General features: G+C 38.7%; 1 protein-coding gene across 1 annotated transcript in view; it reads right to left on the bottom strand.

The window, feature by feature from the left end:
• MARK1 (microtubule affinity regulating kinase 1) overlaps nucleotides 1-23,425 on the bottom strand; it is a 120,658-nt gene that overhangs the window by 44,556 nt on the left and 52,677 nt on the right. Inside the window, exons 5-7 of the mRNA XM_040460962.1 lie at nucleotides 6,691-6,739; nucleotides 5,611-5,676; nucleotides 1,672-1,742 (exon numbers count right to left, since the gene is read on the bottom strand). Coding sequence (XP_040316896.1) covers nucleotides 1,672-1,742; nucleotides 5,611-5,676; nucleotides 6,691-6,739 — 186 coding nt within the window. The remainder of the gene's footprint in view (nucleotides 1-1,671; nucleotides 1,743-5,610; nucleotides 5,677-6,690; nucleotides 6,740-23,425) is intronic.

The following is a 23,425-nucleotide window of genomic DNA, read 5'->3' as shown; positions in this document are numbered from 1 at the left end:
CTGGCTGAAGTCGGACGCTTAACCGACTGCGCCACCCAGGCGCCCCATTATTGCATTACATTTTAAATAGCAACATGAAGAATATGAAACTGATTTCAAAACATAATTCAGACTCTATTTTTAAAATGAGCCAATGAGTAATTATGTGGATTTTATGACACTATCTACGTTCCAGCCTTCTATCCTGTTCCAACCCATCAGTAAAGATGGGCAAGTTCTTTATAATAGCAGGCACTGTCACCTTCTCTAATTTCACAGACTACCCGACACAGTTTTGTCCACACAGTATGATTTCAGTAAATAAATACAGCCAGCTGACTAAAAGGAACAAGAGTGAGTAGGAGCAGTCTATGGAATATACAGTAAGATCCCAGCGGAAACATTTAATGTCAACTGTAATTTTCTTGCTGATTGGCTACTAACTATAACTTCATGACTGATACTGAGAGAACAATGGCTTTTAAAGTGATGACTAGAGCTTGACTTAAGGTGAGCCTCTGGCCCAGGACAGGAGAGCCCAGAATGGTATGTCCAGTTCTTTCATGTTGCGTCCTCATTATCAGTTGTCTTTAGATTTCAGACATTTTAGGATGAATGTTTGAATAAAAGGGCCATACCTATCTTTGATATAAAGCATTTCACATATTATGCTCCAAAAAGTAATGACTCTGTGGGATAGCAACAAGAGTTTTATAACACAAACTCACTTCATGATCAATTTGGAGAATACTATGTCAAAAACAGGTGAAACAGGTTTTTTTTTTTTCTGTCTCTCTCTCCTCCAGAACTTTTAACTTCTTCAAATTGTTTATATGTTAACATACATGTAACATCTCTTAGAGGAGGCCTCTGTATAGGTATTCAGTGGATCCCAAACTTTTAACTGGAGAATGGGCATCCGTGCAGAAGTACCGAGCTAGTTTTCACTGAACTATTTTAAATTCACTAAGGTAAAGTTTGGGACACAGCAAGTTGCCTGATGAAATTTTACTTCCATAAATTTTATGAACAATTTATAATTCATTAATTGTCATTTCCATCATCATTTATAAAGTATGTTAATTTTAATCACTTCATTCCTAAAAATTAGAAGTAAATACCCTAGATGAACTTAAATTACTTTCTCTTATATTTTCTATAAAAAGTCATATTCAATTTGAACTGGAAATATAAACATCTTACCATATTCTTCTCCCACATTGGTAAGGCTTCTTGCCTACTTAACTAAATAAAATTGACCACGGTTTGTAAATCTACAAAAACATGAGTTCTAATACCAAGACATCTTTAATGACAAAAGAAAAGAGAATAATGTCTTTAAGCGCAATGCATATATACTTCATACATTAAGCTAATAACACTTGATAATTATTGGATAAAGGATTAAATATTTCTTTTCTCAGTTTAGTCTATATTTCCAGAACTATCAATGAATTGTCTTACCTATAAGACATTTCACTATTTATCACCATCTAAAAATAACCATATGCAACTATTTTAAATTTAAATTCAGGAAGAACAAACTTCTTTTTCAGTTTCCCATTCTGTAAAAAGTATAAGATAGCAGGACTTTTCCTCTTTAAAATACCATGTACTCTGAAGTCCAGTTTGTGATACTGTGCGTTGTACATCACTAAAAACATTAACAAAGTTAAAAACTACTTTCCATACCTGCCTAAATTTTGCACGGGCCTCTTTTTCTTTCATTCTTCCATGGGCAACTAAGTAATCAAATACTTCACCTGAATCAGAAAGGTAAAGCAATAAAATATACACAAATCTCCAATTAACAGTACAAGCAATGTCAAGTTCTTGCCTTGTTTTTAGAGCAGCTTTTGACCCACAATTTTCTGATAGTTTTACGTAAATCACAAACTATTACATGAATAGAAAAAAACAGGGAAAAATTACACACAGAATTGAGTGTCTGTAAGCAGCTTATGATTTAGCAAAACTCTTAAAAAATAAGTCATAAAAACATAACTGAGAAAACCTGCTTTCTGATTTCAAGTATTACATAAAAATACAGTCAACTCTTTATTATGCATTCAAATAAAGGGAAGCCACAGCATGAGCAATCAAAAATTATACCTGGCGTTGTATTTGGGGGCTACGTGTCAAACAAAGTAACAAAAGTCATGTTACGTTGGATCTCTCTCTTTTAAATTCTACTTGTCCTGGAGTCTTGGTCAAATTCCTTCTGACTGCTTCCATTCCCACTGATTTCGTGCTTTTCCTTCCTATACTCTGATTATGCTAGTCCCACTATACTCATTTCATCTATTTTGGTTCTTAACTACTTATGCAGAATTAAATCATCTGGTGTGTGTCTCCTATTACTTTGAACCAACTTCAACGATCATATCTGCCCTATCCCCGGGACAGAACACAAAGTGGGTAGACAATACATACTTGTTGAAATAATTCAAACGAGAAATTGTGGAAATTTCCTATTAGACCCATTACTTTACATGTATATAAGTTTTTATTTTTAATGTCCTTATAATTTACACCAGATAGATATGTCTATTTAAAACTCCTAAGATGGCTTAAGGCATTCTTGTAAATATAGCAGAGTGGTTAAAAACTCAGGCTTTAGAATCAGACCAATTTTGTTATGAATCCCTGTTTAGCCCTAAGTAGCTACTGGGAGACATGAGGAAGATTTCTCAACTTTTTTAAGATCCTGCTTCTATTTACTGCCTATCTCACATGGCTGTTATAAGGATTAAATGAAATAATGCATGTGCTTAGCACAGTGACTGGCACACAGTAAGCACTCAATAAATTATACATTTGTATCTCAGTATACAGTAAATTGTATGTGTGTGTGTGTGTGTGTGTGTGTGTGTGTGTGTGTATGCAATATCAATCCTAGGATATCAATAAAACATTAAAAACCAAATATGTAATGATGTATGTCAGATGAAACTAATACACCTACAGTGTCAGACAACATATGATACCAGGCATACTTAAATGACTGAATGGGATGATGAAAATAGATGCGAGTAGATGCTCTAGTTGACCCATCACGGTAGTTAATTCCAGATATGTGAGTTTAGGCTGGGAAAGACATATGCAAGAATTCAAAAATATGGACTGCTCTTAAGTTCTGCCTAGGACATCTATAGCCCAGATGTTTACAAGACTTAGTCCTGCACTTATTATATATTACTTGTTTATGATTTGCTTCCCCCAAAGAATGTAATCTTCTTGAGGGCAGGGACTTTGTGTTTGCTCACCCATGTGTTCCCAGCAGCTAGAATAACATGTGGTACATAACACACGTCTAATAAATAATGTTTGCGTGAACGAAAGAAGAAATAAAACACACCATTCCAGAGCAGCCGAACACATACTTTTAATAGGTTCTTTGGGATTAAATGTGGTTCAGAATCATAAAGGAGTTCCCTGCCTACCTAATCACAGAAAATCTTCTGCTCCATTAGTGAACCAGGATCAAAACTGATCTAAATACTCCTGACAAAGAAGCAGCTGTCTGACTCAACTCTTTTTCTCATGACAGATTCAATCCGAAAATATCTAGAAATTTCAGAGGAAAAATATTAAGTGTTGATTATAAAAGCTACCTTGCCAGTTATAGATTAAAAAGGCAAGAAAATGACTCCAGATTTGGCACCACAGAACCATGACGGTTTTGTTAGAGGATCACTAACCGGCAAGACTCGGTGAAAACCTACCACTAGAAACCAGAACTGAATGAGAGAGCACCTGCTATGGGCTGAACTCCGGTAAACACCTCTGCACACTGTAGCCCACGGCCCTTCCTCACTGTGCTACTGAAGGAGAGCGGTGAGGATCCCACACGCTCTCTGTGCCTCCAGCCACTGCTCCCTTTCATCAGCGCCAATACAGAGTTGACTGCACTTCCCGTTTATCGTTAAACAGCATCCATATTAACACAGCCTTGTGGTGGTGCCCCTTCATAAAAACAGAAGTGTCCACCGATTTTTAGCAGTCTGTAATTTCTCATATCAAAGCTTATCTAGCCCCTTTCTCTACACTTTAGATCACCAAACGGGGGGAAAAAAAGAGTCTAAGTGAACTAAAAATAACACCCAGGGTTCCCACGCTGACAAATTGTTATATAAAATCTAACTAAAGGACAGAAAGAGAAATAATCCATTATGTGGTATCCATACATTCACTAATTTTATTACAGACCTACATCTCATACAAATTTGCATGGCTGTATTAATATTTTTTAAAAATCCTATAATAATAAACCTTAATGACATAGGTTTTCACGTTAAGTCAAAAAACCTACATTAAAATACTTTCAGGATGAGAAAAGGCTTTGCAAAAAACCAAACCTACTGGAACTTTCAGTTTGCATTAAAAACTGAAAAAGCTATTAAAACAGATGTAATATTTATAGTAAACATTTTTAGAAATCTAAGAAGCAGTACAAAAATACATAGTTTAGGTATAATAGACTAGAATAAATCCTCTTTATTCTTACATACAAATCTACACATTAGCTAAAAGGATCAACACTAAATTCAACCCTAAGTTTTTCTACTGATTAGCAAAAAAGCTAATTAGCCACAGTGGTTTACATAATTTCAGTTGCTCTCCTCTTTTTCTTTTTCTTTTTCTTTTTTTTTTTTAAATTTTTTTTTCAACGTTTATTTATTTTTGGGACAGAGAGAGACAGAGCATGAACGGGGGAGAGGCAGAGAGAGAGGGAGACACAGAATCGGAAACAGGCTCCAGGCTCTGAGCCATCAGCCCAGAGCCCCACGCGGGGCTCGAACCCACGGACCGCGAGATCGTGACCTGGCTGAAGTCGGACGCTTAACCGACTGCGCCACCCAGGCGCCCCATCTCCTCTTTTTCAATTGCTTAACACCTTCAAGCATTGTTTTACTGGTTCAATGATTTAGCTTCAGAAATTTTTAAATGTGTTTCTAAGAAAGTTCTGTGCCTCAAAGTCACAACAGTAACTTTGAGCCAACATCTGTCTCCTTTGAGGGAAGCTGCTTTTGTTATATACCAGTGTTTGAATCCTTCCCATTTTCGACACTATGTAGTCAAAGTATCCATTACATTGGACACATGCATCTGTATTTCTCTGTCAACTCAGTCCTCTAACTTATAACATGTATAAATCGATACTTGTTTAAATCGAGACATTTTATGGATTATCTTGAAAATCCATGTATATTGAGACTCTGTCATATGTGACCAACCTCTGGCCCAGAACACACTTTTACTATAAACTTTATTAGATACATTGTGAATTTGAAATTTCCTTATAGCCAAGTGCTTCTAATCACAATATTATGACATACTATAATATGTAGAGAAGAGAATCAAAACATTCATAACAATGTCAATTTAGGGTTTTGAAAACTGTCTTTAGGCAATTTTATGTAAGCCAAAAATCCAACTTTTAAATGTAGGATCAATAGGTCTTGAAAGCAAACACTGGATTTTCCTTAAGATATACCACTTAAAAGCATTTTAAATAAAACTGTCGATTCATTAGTAACAGTGAACACCTAAGTGTTATAATAAACCTTTGGGTGTTGATAGTTCTGTATGTCTCATCAAAGATAACTTTTCCACCCCTCTCATCCTTACCCCCACTCGCATACTCCATGACTAAATAGAGGGTCTTCTCCGTTTCAATAACTTCAAACAATTTTACTGAAAAAAAAAATTAGAGATATAACTGTAATTGTTAGCATATATGGGATATGCTTTAAGAAAATTGAAGGTAATCCTAAGCCAGTGGAAAATCTGAGTATTTACTAAAAATTATTAATGACAATTTTCAACTGAAAAATTCTCTCAAAGGTAATTACTACTGTGGAAGAAAACCACTTACCACAAAGTGATTTGGAACCAAATCTGTTGGGTCAAAAGAGTTAAGTTTCTGGGATTGAAAACCATTACTTTTTCTAATGAGAAGAACATAATAAAAAGGAGACGCTTAAAATCAGGATAAAATTTTAACTAAAGCTTAAAAGAGACTGTATTATAACAACACATATGTTGTACTATCATAAAATGTTGACCAATCTTTGGTACAGAAACAAAAATATTCTATAATTATGTGGTATTATAAAAGTTTTTGGTTAAAAAAAACACCAAATTATCAGACTTACATAGTTGAAATGATATACCACAAATAATCACATTAATATCTCTAGTAAATATAATATTTTTAAATGTGAAAGCAACAAGTGTTTAGAAAATGGGCAGGTTAAAAGAAGAATTACTTTTTTCTTCTTATCATCCATTGACTTGATATGTTACATGTAATCAATCTATTTATTTGTAAATGTAGGGCAAAACCAGAACTCATAGGAATAAATTCACTAAAATTGAAATCAACCCTATTTTCTTTAAAATTCAAATTAGTTATTTTGCCCTATGATCAAACCTAAATGCATATTATCAAATTATCTGGAATTCATTTCTTATAAATACTGCAATGGCAAGCAATCTCTATTTAGGGCAATTTAGAAAGGAGATACAAAAAAATATTCATATGCATTAACTCCAAGTCAAATATATTATTTTAATGGAGAGCTTCAGACAGCAATGCAGTAAAAAATAGCCATTTGCAGCCTTCAATTTCTATAAAATTCTACCTTTTCAAATAGTCTCAAATTAAGGAATATACTTCATCATTAATTGTATACATGAATTTCATACCTATGTTAGGATGATTTAATATCTTCATTATTCGTACTTCTCGAAACAACTGTTAAAGAAAACAGGTAGACATATTTCTGTTAAAACCATTCGCTTGAAGAAATTCATCTTCGTACAAGACACTAGAAGATCCTGGTAATGAGCTAAGAAAGAAACAAGAGATTTGTTTCTCAGATTGACCTCTAACTTTGCTGAGACTTGATTTCCAGGACAATTATAATGAGATGAACTCAGATGGTTCTGTTTGCGTGTGTACATGTGTGTGAATACACCACATACAATAAAACTTGCATTTTTATTTGACTGCTCTTCATTACTAGCAATAAAAGAAAAATACTGTGGAAATGAAACTAAATGATCTCTCACATGATTTTTATCCAAAACCAAGCTTCCTTGGAGGCTGGGGTGGTGGGGAGGGGAAGGGGGTGGTGGTTCTGATACTTTAGTCATCTCTACTGGTTGATCAGGCACTTTATGAAAGATTAAATGATATAAACCTACACTAAGTAAAATTTGAAAAGGAAACAAGACTATTTTCAGTAGCATTTTTAAGGAGACTTGTATAATAGTAAAGGACAATAAAAATTTATTTACCACATTATATAAAACCAAAACATACTGAAAATAAGTCGCTTGAAACACGAATGTTAAAAATTCATGCCTTTTAGTTTTCAATATAGGGCCCATTTTTCAAAAGTGTGATCTGGCATTTTTTTGCTCTATGCCGTCTTTTGAGTACATGTTAAGTTCAGAATCAAGCATCTAGTTCAGGAAAACAGAAGGGCCAATAACTGATAATATTCGAAAAAAGTCTATATTATGACATATGATCGATCTAAGGTTAATGCTTTCAGAGGGGACATTTCTCGAAGGAAGATATACAAATGGCCAGAAAGAATGTGAAAAGAAGCTCAACATCATTAATCATTAGAGAAATGCAAATCAAAACCACAATATGAGGTAACCCTTCAGACTCAGGATGGCTACTATTAAACAAAACAAAATAACAAGTCTGGGCAAGGATGTGGTTAAAGTGTATACACCTAAAAGCAAGGACTCAAACAAGCATTTGTCGTACACCTACGTTCACAACAGCTAAAAGGAAGAAGCAGCCCGAGTTTCAACTGATGAATAAATGAACAAAATGTCGTATATACATACAATGGAATAATATGGTCTTTTTTTAATTAATAAAACAATTTTTTTAATTTTGAGAGAGAGCATGCATAAGTGAGGGAGGGGCAGAGTGAGGGAGGGGCAGAAAGAGAGAAGCTCGAGGAGAATCCCAAGCAGGCTCTGCGCTGTCAGCACAGAGCCTGATGCAGGGCTTGATCCCATAAACTGTGAGATCACGACCTGAGCCGAAACCAAGAGTCGGACGCTCACTCAACTGAGCCACCCAGGCACCCGGGATAACATTCAGTCTTAAAAAGGAAAGACACTCTGACATACACTAAGATGAACAAACCTTGAGGACATTAGGCTAAATGCAATAAACCAGTTGCAGGAGAAATACCATACGATTTCCCGTGTATATTAGGTATGTAGAATAAGGTCAAACTAATAGACACAGAAGTCAGCCAAGGCCTGGAGTGACTGAGGCAAAGAGTTTCACTGTCTAATGGGTATAGAGTTCTCGGTTTGGAAGATGAAAAAAGTTCTGGAGATGGCCGGTGGTGATGTGTGCACAATAATATCAATGTATTTGACACCACTGAACTGTATGTTTAAAAATGGTTAAAATGGTAAATCTTAGGTGTACTTTAACACAAGTTAAAAACAGAATATAATGTGTTGATATGCCTCAAAAAATTTCACACCAATGATAAACCTACGTAAGGTTTATCTACCACTAAAATCTCATCCTAGCTCTCCTCCATATCTACACAAGCTTGGGAGTCATCCTTAACTACATGCCTCCCCGAAGTCTGCACATCAGATCTATCACCAAGACCTACTGACCCGACCTCCAAAATTCATCTCACATCTGTCAACTTCTATCTATCCATACAGGCAACACTGTCACACTGGATCCCATAGGTCTCTATACATCCATTCTGCATTCTCTTTTCTGTCCTCCCATCCTCCAACCCATTAACCATGCAGCACTACACTGCTGATCACCACTGCTGGTTTTCCAATGTCATTAGAACAAGATCTTAAACATGGGCTACCAGGCCTTGAAAATCAGTATCTTGCCTACCTTGCCATGCTTATCTCATGACACTACGTACCATCGACATGGATGTCTCCTAGATGGACTTCACTTAAGGCAACCAGCCATCTTTCTCAGTTGAACTTGCTAAGATCCCTCACTACTCAGGGCCTTTGCACACACTCTTCCCCCCTCTGCCTGGAATGAATGCTCTTCATTCACTTTTTGAATTATGAAATATTTCAAATTTGTTAAAAAGTACAGAAACAAATATAGCACTTACCTCCGTATTCACTACTAAGATTAAACAACTTATGTTAATGTTCTGCAATATTTTCGTGAGATTTTATTTTTAAGAAAAATTATGAATTTTAATTATTTAATAAAATATGAAGACATTAATCATTCTAGTCATAGCTAGAGTATCCCTCTCTCTCTTTTTCTTCCTCCCCATCCTAGATAAAACCACTACCCTAATGCTGGTATATAACAAGCTATACGCTTTTATTAATTTTCTATAGTGCATATATAAATAGTGATATTAACTTTTTTGTGTTTTAAACTTTATATAAGTGGAGTCATATTGAATATCTCTCTCTAAACTTATTTTTTCTTCAACATTATGTTTCTTTGATCTACCCCTGGTATGTATTGATCTGGTCCATTTACTTTAATTGCCATGTTCGATTACAGTACATGAAGAAACTACAGTTTATACACTGTTCTATTGAGGATGCTTAACTTACTGATGTATTTTCCCTACTGCAGTCAGTGCTATAACGAAAATTCTTGACACGTTCACGGGAAGTCCATCGTTTACATTAGGGTTCACTCTTGGTGTTGTACATTCCAGGGGGTTCAACAAATGTACAATGACACGTATCCAACACTACAGTATCGCACAGACTAGTTTCACTGCCTAGATATCCCCCATGCTCCACCTACTCACCCTTCCCTCCCATAAATCCCTGACAACCACTAATCTTTTTTACTTTTTCCATAATTTTATCTCTTGAGAAGATCATATGGCTGGAATCATGGAATACGTGGCCTTTTCAGATTGACTTCTTTCACTTAGTTAATATACATTCAATGTTCCTCCGTGTCCTTCCATGACTTGACAGAGCATTTATTTTTAGCACCGAGTGATATTTCATTGTATGGATGTACCAGTTTATTTATCCGTTAACCTACATCTTGATTGCGTCCAAGTTTTGACAATTACGAATAAAGCTGCTATAAACCGTGTGCAGGTTTTTGTGTGGATGTAAGTTTGTAACTCATTTGGGTAAACGCCAAGCAGGATGACTGGTGGATTTTAAGGTAGGTATGTTTAGCTCTGTAAGAAACCACCAGACTGTCTTCACAAGTGGCCATGCCATTTTCTATTCCCACCAGCAATGAGAGTTCTCGTTACTCTACATCCTTAGCAGTATTTGGCGTTGTTAGTGTTTTGTATTTTCACATTCTAATAGGTGTGTGGTGGCATCTCACTGTTGTTCAAATTTCCAATTCCTAATAACAGACGGCGTTGATCATCTTTCCATATGCTTATTTGCCATCTATATGTTTTCTTTGATGAGATGTCTGTTCAGATCATTTGACCACTTTTTAATTGGTTGTTTGTTTTCCTGAGCCTTTTCAAGCCAATTTTCGAGCCTGCATTTCCAGCAGATGCCTGTGGATAGTAGTGAACATGGATTGTTCATCAAACACCATTTTGTTTCTACTTTCACCATCAGAGAATGGGTCATTCTCATGAGCAGTCCTGGAGGCCCTGGGCAGAGGGGGCCAGAAGTCACATACCCTCACTTCCTCCTTGAGGCTCTCAGGGAGATTGGTGGTCTGAGTGGTTGGTCTGAGTGGGGTGCTCAGGTCAGCAGAGGGAACCATGTCCAGGGGGCACCAGACATAGGACTGAGGAGATGCCGCCCCTGCCCAGACTTGTGAGGACTGATGGCAGGGGTAGAGTCCCGTGGGATCTCCTGTGTTATGGGTGAGGAGTCCCCTCAGAACACACACAGAGTTCTTTTTTTTTGGGGGGGGGGAGACAGAGAGAGACAGAGCAGAAGTGGGGGAGGGGCAGAGAGAGAAGGAGACACAGAATCCAAAGTGGGCTCCAGGCTCCGAGCTGTCAGCACAGAGCCCAATGCGGGGCTCGAACCCATGAACCGTGAGATCATGACCTGAGCCAAAGTCGGACGCTTAACCGACTGAGCCACCCAGGTGCCCCCACAGTGCTCTTACCTTAGCTGCTGACACCACCTAGGCCTTCCCTGTCTACTTACCTAATGCCCCCCTCCTCTGAACAAGACCCTTACCTCCCTGAGAGCCCCAAAGAAGTAAAAGAGGAAGTACCTCCCAAGGAGGAAGTAAGGGGCCCATCATCACGTCTCCTTTGCCCAGGGACTCACTGGGCTGACGGCACGTGCAGGACTCCGTGGGTTACGTTTTCAGAAAACGTGTACTTCTGGTTTCAAACTTTTTTTTTCTCTTGCTACAGCACATTAGCAGATAAAATTCACACACTAATATATAAAATTTACATGTGAGTGTATTATAAAGAATAAACACAAATAGTCCCTGTTTTGGTTTTGTTATACTATACAGGTTTTAAAGTAGCTGGACTGGGGGCGCCTGGGTGGCGCAGTCGGTTAAGCGTCCGACTTCAGCCAGGTCACGATCTCACGGTCCGTGAGTTCGAGCCCCGCGTCAGGCTCTGGGCTGATGGCTCGGAGCCTGGAGCCTGTTTCCGATTCTGTGTCTCCCTCTCTCTCTGCCCCTCCCCCGTTCATGCTCTGTCTCTCTCTGTCCCCAAAATAAATAAAAACGTTGAGAAAAAAATTAAAAAAAAATAAAGTAGCTGGACTGGCTATCAATATGAGCAGCAATACTGTAAGTTTCATTTGCATTCTTCAGTATTATCACTATCGTGTCTTTGCAACAGGAAAGTGCCCAATACCAATCTTGTTCTCTACGCTTACATATAAATAAACTGCCCGTTTTCTTTACTTAGTCTTGCTTTCTTATTAAGACTTCACCCGTTAACTTGTTGTATCTGACTATAAAAGCACAACTCACCAGCACTGCAGTACAGAAGCCTGTAACTGGCCCCCACATCCCCTCTGCAAATCTAATGTGCACTATCCAAGCACCCTCAACACTCAGTCCATGGTGCGCCCTGAGTCCTTGCATTCCTTAAGTTGAACAGAATGCTTACCAGAGGTGATCTAGGTCCCAAACATATTTGTCGGGTATACGTGTTACTGTAAATAGATAATTTAACTAGTATATCTGTTTTCTTCTTTTTTTCTTAATTTCTATTTATTTTTTAAATGTACATCCAAGTTGGTTAGCATATAGTGCAACGATGATTTCAGGAGTAGATTCCTTAATGCCCCTTACCCATTTAGCCCACCCTCTTCCCACAACCCCTCCAGGAACCCTCTGTTTGTTCTGCATATTTAAGTCTCTTATATTTTTGTCCCCCTCTCTGTTTTTATATTATTTTTGCTTCCCTTCCCTTATGTTCATCTGTTCTGTATCTTAAAGTACTCATATGAGTGAAGCCATATGATATTTGTCTTCTCTAATTTCGCTTAGCATAACACCCTCTAGTTCTATCCACGTAGTTGCAAATGGCAAGATTTCATTCTTTTTGATTGCCAAGTAATACTCCATTGCATATCTATATCACGTTTTCTTTTTTTTTTTCAATTTTTTTTTTAACGTTTATTGATTTTTGAGACAGAGAGAGACAGAGCATGAACAGGGATGGGTCAGAGACAGAGAGGGAGACACAGAAGATGAAACAGGTTCCAGGCTCTGAGCTGTCAGCACAGAGCCTGATGCGGGGCTTGAACCCACGAACTGCGAGATCATGACCTGAGCTGAAGTCGGACGCTTAACCAACTGAGCCACCCAGGCGCCCCTATCACATCTTCTTTATCCATTCATCTGCTGATGGATATTTGGGCTCTTTCCATACTTTTGCTATTGTTGGTAGTGCTGCTATAAACATTGGAGTGCATGTGCCCCTGTGAAACAGCATACCTGTATCCCTTGGATAAATACCTCATAGCGCAATTGCTGGGTTGTAGGGTAGTTCTATTTTTAGTTTTTTTGAGGAATCTCCATACCGTTTTTCAGAGTGGCTGCACCAGTTTGCATTCCCACCAGCAGTGCAAAAAAGATCCTCTCTCTCAGCATCCTCACCAACATCTGTCATTGCCTGAGTTGTTAATGTTAGCGATTCTGACAGGCGTGAGGTGGTATCTCACTGTGGTTTTGATTTGTATTTCCCTGATGATGAGTGCTGTTGAGCATTTTTTCATGTGTCAGTTAGCCAGCTGGATGTCTTCTTTGGAGAAGTGTCTATTCATGTCTTTTGCCCATTTCTTCACTGGATTATTTGTTTTTTGGGTGTTGAGTTTGATAAGTTATTTATTGATTTTAGATACTAACCCTTTATCTGATAGGTCATTTGCAACTATCTTCTCCCATTCCATCAGTTGCCTTTTAGTTTTCCTGATTGTTTCCTTTGCTGTGCAGCTCTTTATTTTGATGAGGTCCAAATAGTTCATTTTTGCTTTCGTTTCCCTTGCCTCTGGAGACGTGTTGAGTAAGAAGTTGCTGCGGCCAAGGTCAAAGAGGTTTTTGCCTGCTTTCTCCTCCAGGATTTTGATGGCTTCCTGTCTTACATTGAGGTCTTTCATCCATTTTGGGTTTATTTTTGGGTATGGTGTAAGAAAGTGGTCCAGGTTCATTTTTCTGCATATCACTGTCCAGTTTTTCCAGCACCACTTGCTGAAGAGACTGTCTTTATTCCATTGGATATTCTTTTCCTGCTTTATCAAAGATTAGTTGGCCATATGTTTGTGGGTCCATTTCTGGGTTCTCTATTCTGTTCCATCGATCTCAGTGACTGTTCTTATGCCAGCACCATACCGTGTTGATGATTACAGCTTTGTAATACAGCTTGAAGTCCGTATATTCGCTTTCTATTGCTGAATAAGAAATTACCACACTCTAGCAACTTGTAACGACACATATTTATCATCTCACAGTTTCTGTGCATCAGTAGGGCTTCATTGGGTCCTCTGGCTCCCATCGAGGTGCTGCAGTCTCATCTAGGAGTCTGACTGGGGAGGAATCCATTTCCAAGCTAACCCAGGCTGCAGCTTCAGGACTGAGGATGCTGGTTTCTTACTTGCTCTCGAGCAGAGGCCACCCTTACCTCTTAGAGACTGCTTACATGTCCTTGCCAAGTTAGGCTTCTCCAACATGGCTGTTTACTATATTCAAGCCAGCATGGATAATCTTTAGGGCATGTTGGCTAGACAGGCAGTTTTATATAACATAATGTAATCATGGGAGTGAAATCCCATCACCTTTTCCATATTCTGTTGGTTAGAAACAAGTCAATGGTCCCGCCCACATTCAAGGGGAAGGGATTATACAAAGGTGTGAACACCAGAAGTGGGGATCACAGGCAGCTGCCTTAAAGTTTGTCCAATACAATTAAATGTTACATAAACCAATGAATTCAAGTTTGTTGTTTAACACAAAACAAAACAAAAAACACACACACACAAACACAAAAAAATCTGTAAATTCTAGATAAAAGCTGCTAGAGAAATTGCTGCCCACTTAAGTGTGGGCAGAATAAATATCAAAGATTAAAATAAAATCTTGGGGCTGCTCTCAGATCATTCCTGGGTATCTTTAAATTCTCCCTCATTAATTAAAAAAATAAAATAAACCTGGAAATAGCAGCAAGTGTGAGTTTAGGGGTGAGATTTGTGCAAGATAAACAAAGCTAAATGCCAATCAACAGGCCCAAACTAAGAAGGGGGGGGTGGGGTGGGGTGGGGGGAGAAACCTTGTCCTTAAATTGTTCAATGGTATGCACTGATGTGTTCAATTTAAATGTTAAATATCTATATAAGTTTTCGTAATTCCTCCCTTTACCATACTTTTTCAATTAACCGCTCCTTACGGCAGGCAAAAGAGGGTTTCCACCTTATTTTCTCCAGAAAGTGGCCGAGGGAGTGTAGCGTGTCATTCCATAAGAGGTCTAATTCCAGCTCCTCTTCCTTCTCTTCTGCCTCAAGGAAGCACACAGGATTCCAAGTGTGTAGACAATGTTGTCACAGGGATAATCTTGAGGTTACTTCTCATTAATTTTTATGAAATTACTGGCAAATTCAGTGGTTTACTCTTGGAAGCAAACTGGTTGAGACATACCCTAGAACTAATGAAAACATGCTGATGCCTCCCGGCAGCTCCACGTCTGACATTCTAAAGGAATGGATTAGCTGTACATGCTTCAAGCACTTCTCCACAGATACTGGGGTTTGCTTGTTGGTTTGTTCGTTCCCTAAGCTGGGTTTTGGACTGGCACTGAATTCACGAATGCGGTCCCTGACAAGAACCTAGAATTTAGCCCTTGTGTTCTACCAAGAAGTGAGGTGAGCTGGGGAGAGGATTGCAATGATCTTGTGAACATTAGGGCATACCTGAACAGAAGTACCACGCCACTGCCATCTGGAGACGAAGCAGGAGAAACAGTCACAGGAAGGGCCAAAGTTCTCATAAGGTAATTTCTTATTCCAGTTAAAAAATTAAGACCTAGTCATTGTATTCCTGTATCTCAAAGATGTCTTCAATGTACTGTTCTATCCTTAGTTTCCTCTCCTTCAGTAATCGTTGACAAGAAGTGAGGAAAAAAACGTAATAAGCAAGAGCACGAATGTCTGTGTGGGTCGGGTGTGTGAAGGCTAAAAATGACAGGCAATGGTGGAAAGACCAAGAGTGGCTGCTGTTGGAAGAGCGATCGGTATGTGTTAAGGGGCATCCTGACTCAGGATAATCAAACGCCAGTGGCCTGACCTACCAATCACCCTTCCTCCCAAAGAAACACTTGAGTTGTCAGCTAGATATGGGTCATTAACACTCCAAATCCAGAGAGCTGGGACCAACTGCACAGTAGCACATGGCTTGAGTAAAGGTCTAAGATGTCTCTTCCTCTTCGTGACTCCCCTCGTGCCCTTCCCTAAACTGCAATATTCCAGCTGGCTGCACACAGGAAAGAGACGGGACTAATTAACCACCTCAGCTGCCCGAGTCAAAGGGAGCAGGGAGAGACAGCGAGCCACATGTCTGTGATCTTTTAGCTCAGAGAAGACCTTTATCAGTGAAGGTGCCAATCTTACCAGTGCCTGCTATTCCAGGCTATTCTAAGAAAGGTGGACAGGTCTGAGGGGAGAAGGAGAGCTGAAAATTTAGACCATGATAAGTTTACCTTGAGATAGACAATTATTGTTAAAAAAAAAAAAGTCAATTATCACATGTATCATACGCCCAGGTACAAGTCAGGAACACAAAGGTTTGCAAATATATTAAATAGTCCCACAGCACTAGTTGAGTTTCTGATTCTAATTTGTAGTTCATTTCCCTTGCTCGCTTTCAAACTGTGACATCACGATGTTCCTAGCATTCTCAAACTTAGCAGGAAAGCTCCGAATTCGCTAATACCATCCAAACTTACTATTTCAACTTTGCTGTGGGCTGAAAATTGAGGCTAGAGTTTGTTCAAATTCTGTGTGCCGAATTAGAGAAATGAGTGCTGAGTGAAGGCTTGCGATGGGTTTTCTCTAACTAAAAGGCAGGGAGGGACCTCAGTGTTTGGACTTTGTGACAGCTACTCTCGCTGTTCAGAGGCCTTTGTTTCCTTCTTGGTTCCTGGCGTTGTTCCAGGTAACTGAAGTTAGTAAACAAGAGAGATATTTACTTTTCAGTTCAGTCCTTTTTGTTAGGGCTTAAGGTCAGGATCAAACTCCATCAGTGTTAATCAGTATTTGCCTCAATTATGAGCATTTTCTTTTTCTCCTCTCAACTGTTCTCTTCCTTCCTGCCTCTTGCTTTTTTTTTTTTTTTTTTTTTTGTTGGTGGGAAAAATCGGTTATATTTAGAAGTAGCCACGTGGATATGGCTTAGACAATCCTCGTTCTATTTACACCCAAAGTATCATAGTCAGGGGCCAGTCAAATGCACATCATCTTCCTTCCACCAGACCCGCTCACCGTGTGCCCTTGTCACAGGATTCCTGCACTGCTCCTTTGGTCTCGAGGCACATGGAGAACAACCCCGTGGCCCCAGGGAACTTGACAAAGGCACAGTGGTCAAGCTTGTTCCCACTGGGCGAGATCTTCCAGGCTGTCATCAGCCTTGGGGGACTGGGCTCATAGGAGGACGGCGACATTCAGATGTTCTTGCACCTGTCGACACAGCCTTCTTGGTCTTTCCAGCATTTTGTTCTGATTGCGGTTTGGCGACGGGCAGGAAGCCCTTCTTTGCCTTCACTGTAATCTTTGTAAAAATCCTATCTCTATCTTTGATAGCAGTTTACTGGTCTATTTTTTTAAACTTTTTTTTTTTTTAAGTTTCTTTATTTTTGAGGGACAGAGCATGAGCAGGAGAGGGACAGACACACACACACACACACACACACACACACACACACACAGAATCTGAAGCAGGCTCCAGGCTCCGAGCTGTCAGCACAGAGACCCATGTGGACCTCGAATCTACTAACCATGAGATCAAGACCTGAGCCAAAGTTAGATGCTTAACTAACTGACTGAGCCACCCAGGCATCCCAACAGTTTACTGGTCTATTAATGTGAGGTGTGGTGACAAGTGCAAGTGATATTCAGGTCCAAGAGACTGCCGGGTTCTCGTTTAGTCTCTCTCAGAGGCTCCCGTCATTGAGGGGTTTTGTAGATGAAATGCCTGTATTAACAGAACCCTATAGATTAAGCTTTCAGCTTTTAAATTTCCAGGATCATCTTTTTACTCCTTTTTAAGTCTCCAGACGTGTTATTGGTACACCACGTATTTCATATAGTTATTGCTAGTAGCAATTTAACAACAGGCTAATTTCTTAAGTTCTTCCCATGAAATGGTAGTTCAAAAAAGATCTGAATACAATCAAATGAATATATGTTAGATGAAATCTCACTAAAAAAAATAGAACAATTGTTCAGTATTGCTTTCCAACCTTGACTACTTGTAAGTCAATTGTTTGTTGCAAAGTTAAGAGAAGAAAATGCTCTGTAAATGACAGGCTGGGCCACTTTCCAAGTTTCATCTAGATAGATTACCAGATTGTAAGATTCTTATTTCTTATAAACTGGTTCTAATTTTATATTGCTTGAGTCCTTCCCAAGGTCTTATACGTCTCTGAGCTCAAGTTGATGTTAAGTAAATGTACTGAGATAACAAATCAAATAATTTCAGAGGAAAGATATTAAACATAAGACAGATCAAATTTGAAAACAGTTTAAATTACACTTGATCTTAGCCAAAAGGCCGAGAAGCGATAAAAACAGTTTAAATTACAAATGATGGAAATTAAAATGAGATACCATAATGCATTCATAAGGTTGGAAAAAATGAAGAAATCTGATAATATAAAGTGCTGACAAAAATGAAGACCAATAGTAAGTATCATACAGTGTTAGCAGAAGTATAAATTGGTGCAACCGCTCTGAAGAGCAATTTGACATTATCTGGTAAAACTGAGGATATGCATGACCTTCAACCTAGCAATTCTGCTTGGACAGATACATCCTTTTATACACCTTCACAAATAGGCATACACAATAATGATCATTGCCTCATTGCTTCTGCAGCAAAAACAAAAAGCTGACTAACTTAAAAAGAAAAAGTGAAACACAAAAACACCAGGAACAATCTACATGTCAACTAACAAAAAATACACAAACTGTAGTATATCTATTAACAAGACAATGGGTAAACTGTAGCATATTCATGCATGCCAATAGCAGTAGTGAAAATAAATGAACTAGACTATATACACTAACATGACTAAAACTGTGAGGTAATGGTACGTGGAAGAAGCAAGCTGTACAAAAACAAGAAGTTTAAAAAATAATATGTAGTCTTTTACGTATGGAAACACACATGTGAAAAACCATTTTAAATTTGAATGGGAATAAGAAAGATCAAGTTCAGAACAGTAGTTATTTCCAGGTAGGAAAGAAAATATAGGAATAGAACCCAGAAATAAAACATAAGGCTTTAGTTGTAGCTGTACTATCTTATTTCTTTAAAAATACTAGAAATGAAATAGTTTAGTCTAACAAATGTCATAAAAAAGTAACTATTTTTAAAATGGGAAGGACATTTTGAAGTTCCTATCCAAGAATCAAAAATAGACCAGTTTACTATTTCAACAAACTGCCCAAATTAGAAAAAAATAAGAGTATGACTCTTCAAATAACAAAATGACACTATGACTTTTAAAACAACCAGATGGTTTAAGGGAGCCTGGGTGGTTCAGTCGGTTAAGTGTTTGATTTCATCTCGGGTCATGATCTCACAGTTTGTGGGATCAAGCCCCGCGCTGGGCTCTGTGCTGACAGCATGAAACCTGCTTGGGGATTCTCTCTCTCTCACTCTCTCTCTGCCTCTTCCCTGCTCGTTCTCTCTCCCTAAAATAAATACACTTTATTTTTTTTTTAATTTTTTTTTCAACGTTTATTTATTTATTTTTTTGGGACAGAGAGAGACAGAGCATGAACGGGGGAGGGGCAGAGAGAGAGGGAGACACAGAATCGGAAACAGGCTGCAGGCTCTGAACCATCAGCCCAGAGCCCGATGCGGGGCTCGAACTCACGAACCGTGAGATCGTGACCTGGCTGAAGTCGGACGCTTAACCGACTGCGCCACCCAGGCGTCCCTACACTTTAAATAAATAAATAAACAAATAAATAAATGAATGAATGAATGAAACAATCAGATGGCCTAGTCTACAACTCATGGGTGATTTAGATTCCTAGCCTCCTCCAGTTCCAAGAGAAAACCCTTCCACGTCTACTCTTCAGTAAATCTTACGTAGTTTCCTGAGAATGTAGAAAGAGACAAAAAGAAGCTTTACAGCCAATAAAGCCCCAGCAATCAAAATAGAGGTGTTAAGAGTCAGAGGTAGAATACAAACACCAAACCCAAAAACAAACCGAACTACTACCCAAACTAAAACAAATAAGAACTACAGCAATTTTTATGAATAATCCTTGGTTATGGGTACTTAATTTTAAAGAAGGTGGAGAGATTTTAACATTGTTGAGGCGGCAGCAAAGGTCGCCCTGAAGAAACGACTCCAAGGCTGAAATGTGAGGAATGAATGAATAAAGGATTCATTAATGAAGGGGAGAAGCCTTATGGGGAGGGTGAGGTGAAGAGCTGCAGAGGCTGGTGGCTGGAAGGAAGACTAACTAGGAGCAGATGAAAGAAAGTGCTGAAGCCAGAGGCGTAGGAGGCGGGGTAGGGAGATGCTGGGGGAGCTGGTGGGTCATGAGGTGGAAGCGGAAGGTAGGGCCTGGCACACGCTGTGAGCGAATTTGATTTCCAGACCTCCAAGAACGGAATGCCATCAAGAAGTTTAAATAAAGGATGGCATAGTCAGAGAGGTGTTCTGTATCCCTGATGACTTTTTAAACTGTGTGTGTGTGCATGTGTGTGTGGAGGGATGCAAGCGGATGCAGGAAGAACAGCGGGAAGGCTACTGGGGTAGTCCTTGGGAGAGACAATGGCAGCTTTGTCTAGAGTGGTAGTGATAGAAAAAGATAAAAGCAGACCTTCTCAAAAGATGTAAGACATAAAATTAGCACAACTCATGGACAGATTAGATGGTGAAAATAGGTAGAGTGAGGAGTGGAGGACAGTTCTGGGGCTTTTGGCTTGCACAACTCAGGGGCAGTTGTCATTCACTGAGAGAGGATGCTCGGAGAGCACCAGGTGGCGAGGTACTAAGGAGGTGGGGCAGAGATCATGAGTTCGGTTTTGGACATAATAGGTTTGGGCTGTCTTTGAAAGGTTACGAGCAAATTTAGGGGAGGTCTGAGTTGAAAGCATATATTTGTGACCCTGCCTGTAGTTTACACAGCCCAGGAAGGGAATACAGAAAGAGAAGAGGACCGAACTTTGTGGGGTTGAAACACTGAGGCCAACAAAAAAGACAATGACTCTACATAAAGGACACACAAAAGGAGCAGCCAAAAAAAAAAAAAAAAAAGAAGAAGAAGAAGAAGAAGATGACAATATATGGAGAAATACAATTTTCTTTCAAGAAATTCTTGGTAAGTTAAGGATTAATAACGAACACATGTACCTGACACTTAGTTTGAACCATAAGACGGTCTCCATTTCTAGGGCTTTTTTCTATTGAATTAAAAAAATCCTAAGTCACGATCACAGATTGATTGGACAAAGGAACCAGCATCAGATGATGTGTCAGCGACATTCAGACTGATTCGCTTACAAAGATATTTCTCCCTGAAGATTATGTACAGCTCTCAGACGGACTCCAGTCTAGGCTGCTAATCATATCCCACTTAAAAGCTGGAAGACTGTAAGTCCTGGCGAGAAGGCTAATAGCAATGGATTCTCGATACACTCTTTGGATACGCTTGCTCCAGAAGGTGTCCTTCATATTTGGATGTAGCATTTGCGTGTTAAATATGCCCAATAATACATTACTGAGCCTTCTGGCTAGTCGCTAAAAAGGGCCAACAAGATTTAGAAAAGTCAAATATTTGGTCAGTGGACCACTGGAAACAGTTTGGTTTTTTCAGAAAATTTGGTTACCTTATCTTCAACCTTTTAGCTAGATATTAACATTTTTGGTATCACCTTTTAAAGGAAACTTGTTTGAATGCCTTTTCCCTCAAAATCTATCATATTTCAGTGTGAATGATATGCTTCCCACCAATTCTTCACACTCTACACGAAAGAGCCATGATTTCATGATAACCTGCTTTCAGCCTTTCCTTCAAAGCCCAATCAAGATCAGAGGTATGTTGCTAAGCACTAATTTCATGGAGAATGAAATAATGAATTACTGGGCATTAGGTATAATCTTGTTTATTCACATGGCAGTATCATTCCTTGCAGAATTACCACACACCCCTCCCCCCCACACACTCGCCAAAAAAAGGCCCTCCCGGTATGTCATCATTATTAATTCTAAGCCAATTTTTGCTGTCCACAACCCAGTTAATCCTGCTAACTCTTCTCTTATCACTTAGATTTTCACTGACCCACAAACGGACTGGTTCAGACTTTTCCTTCAAATGATCCGCATGTGTGAAAAGAACAATAAAGCGAAATATGCTATAAAGCATACGTATGTGACAGTAACTGGCATTTCAACATATGTCCAACAGAGGTATTTGTTAAGGAATATTGCCAAAGAGTTTCTGCTTCCTCCTTGATAAAACTATTCAGCAATAATTTTATGACTGCTTTTACAAGTTTGGTGTCTTGATAATTTGCTAAAAGAAACTTAATTCTGAATATTGTTTCTGTGGTTCTGTCCTCCTCTCTGCCTGTAGTGACAGTGATACAAATTATTTTGCAGATGCTCTGGAAAACATAACTAGCTTACCAGAGAGGTTGGTGGCTTTATCTGAAAACTCACCAAAGTTTAAATGGCTTAGGTCACCATTTGATAACATTTTATACAACAGATAACACACCAGACACTAGGAGTAAGCAGATTATTCATTTAATAAGTCTAATTTTCAGATATCAGTTACTGGAGATTGTTTGTAATTTCCCTACTTGTACAAAACCAATGTCCTCACGCAGAGATACACGGTTTATGTCACTGCAATGCAACAGCCCTCTTTATTAAGGACATAATGCTGAGTTATGACAGTCTTATTTCTATTCTCATTACAGGCTTTACTACTCAGCAAATCAATTCTGAACCACTGAGCCATTTTTGTGAATTGGGAATATAACGCAACACAGTAAAACAACAGAAAATGTAAATTAATAAACAACACATAGAAGGCAGATAAACTGTACCCTGGTGGCTATGAACTAGAAAGCTAACACAAACTTTGTCAACCATGTATAAACTAGTGTGTCCCAAGTTTAAAAACCTAGTGGAATTTCTGAGAAAATGACAATCTTACATTTCAAGTACGTGAACTATGAACAGAACTGTTTCACTATCTTGCTGTTCCTCCAACATTATTAGGCTGCTTAAAAGATCCCCAGGAATCACCAGTACAGTTCATAAACCCTACCCCCAAAGACACCGATTAAAATATGAGGTGAGACTCATGGTCCAAAGTGGAAGAGGTAAATATAGCATCAAACTCAAATAATTTTTAAACTATGACAGCTCATTAAATTGGATCCCACTAATTCAAGATATGTGATACAAATCACATGAGCATCTTATGTGAACAATGTTGATGCCAAAGATGCTTAACAATTCCAAAGACCAAACTGTTTCTGAGAACTTTGTATGTTAGAAATTTTGAACAGTTGGGGTATCGAATTTAGGTTACTTTGTCTATCACTGATGTTGGCAATGGGAAGTATTATTTCCTAAAAATATGTTACACACAGAAGAGAATATAAAGGATGGGAATCAGCTTAAATTCAGATCAAGTCCAGAACAAGATTTAACCAAACCCTTCTGGAGATGAGATTAAAATGAACCCTTATTCCAAATACATGTGTTACCATTATCTGCCTTTT

This window comes from Herpailurus yagouaroundi, unplaced genomic scaffold (genome assembly GCF_014898765.1).
Source record: "Herpailurus yagouaroundi ecotype Mexico unplaced genomic scaffold, PumYag 253, whole genome shotgun sequence".
NCBI classification, from domain to species: domain Eukaryota; kingdom Metazoa; phylum Chordata; class Mammalia; order Carnivora; family Felidae; genus Herpailurus; species Herpailurus yagouaroundi.
This window is presented reverse-complemented; position numbering and strand designations above follow the sequence as displayed.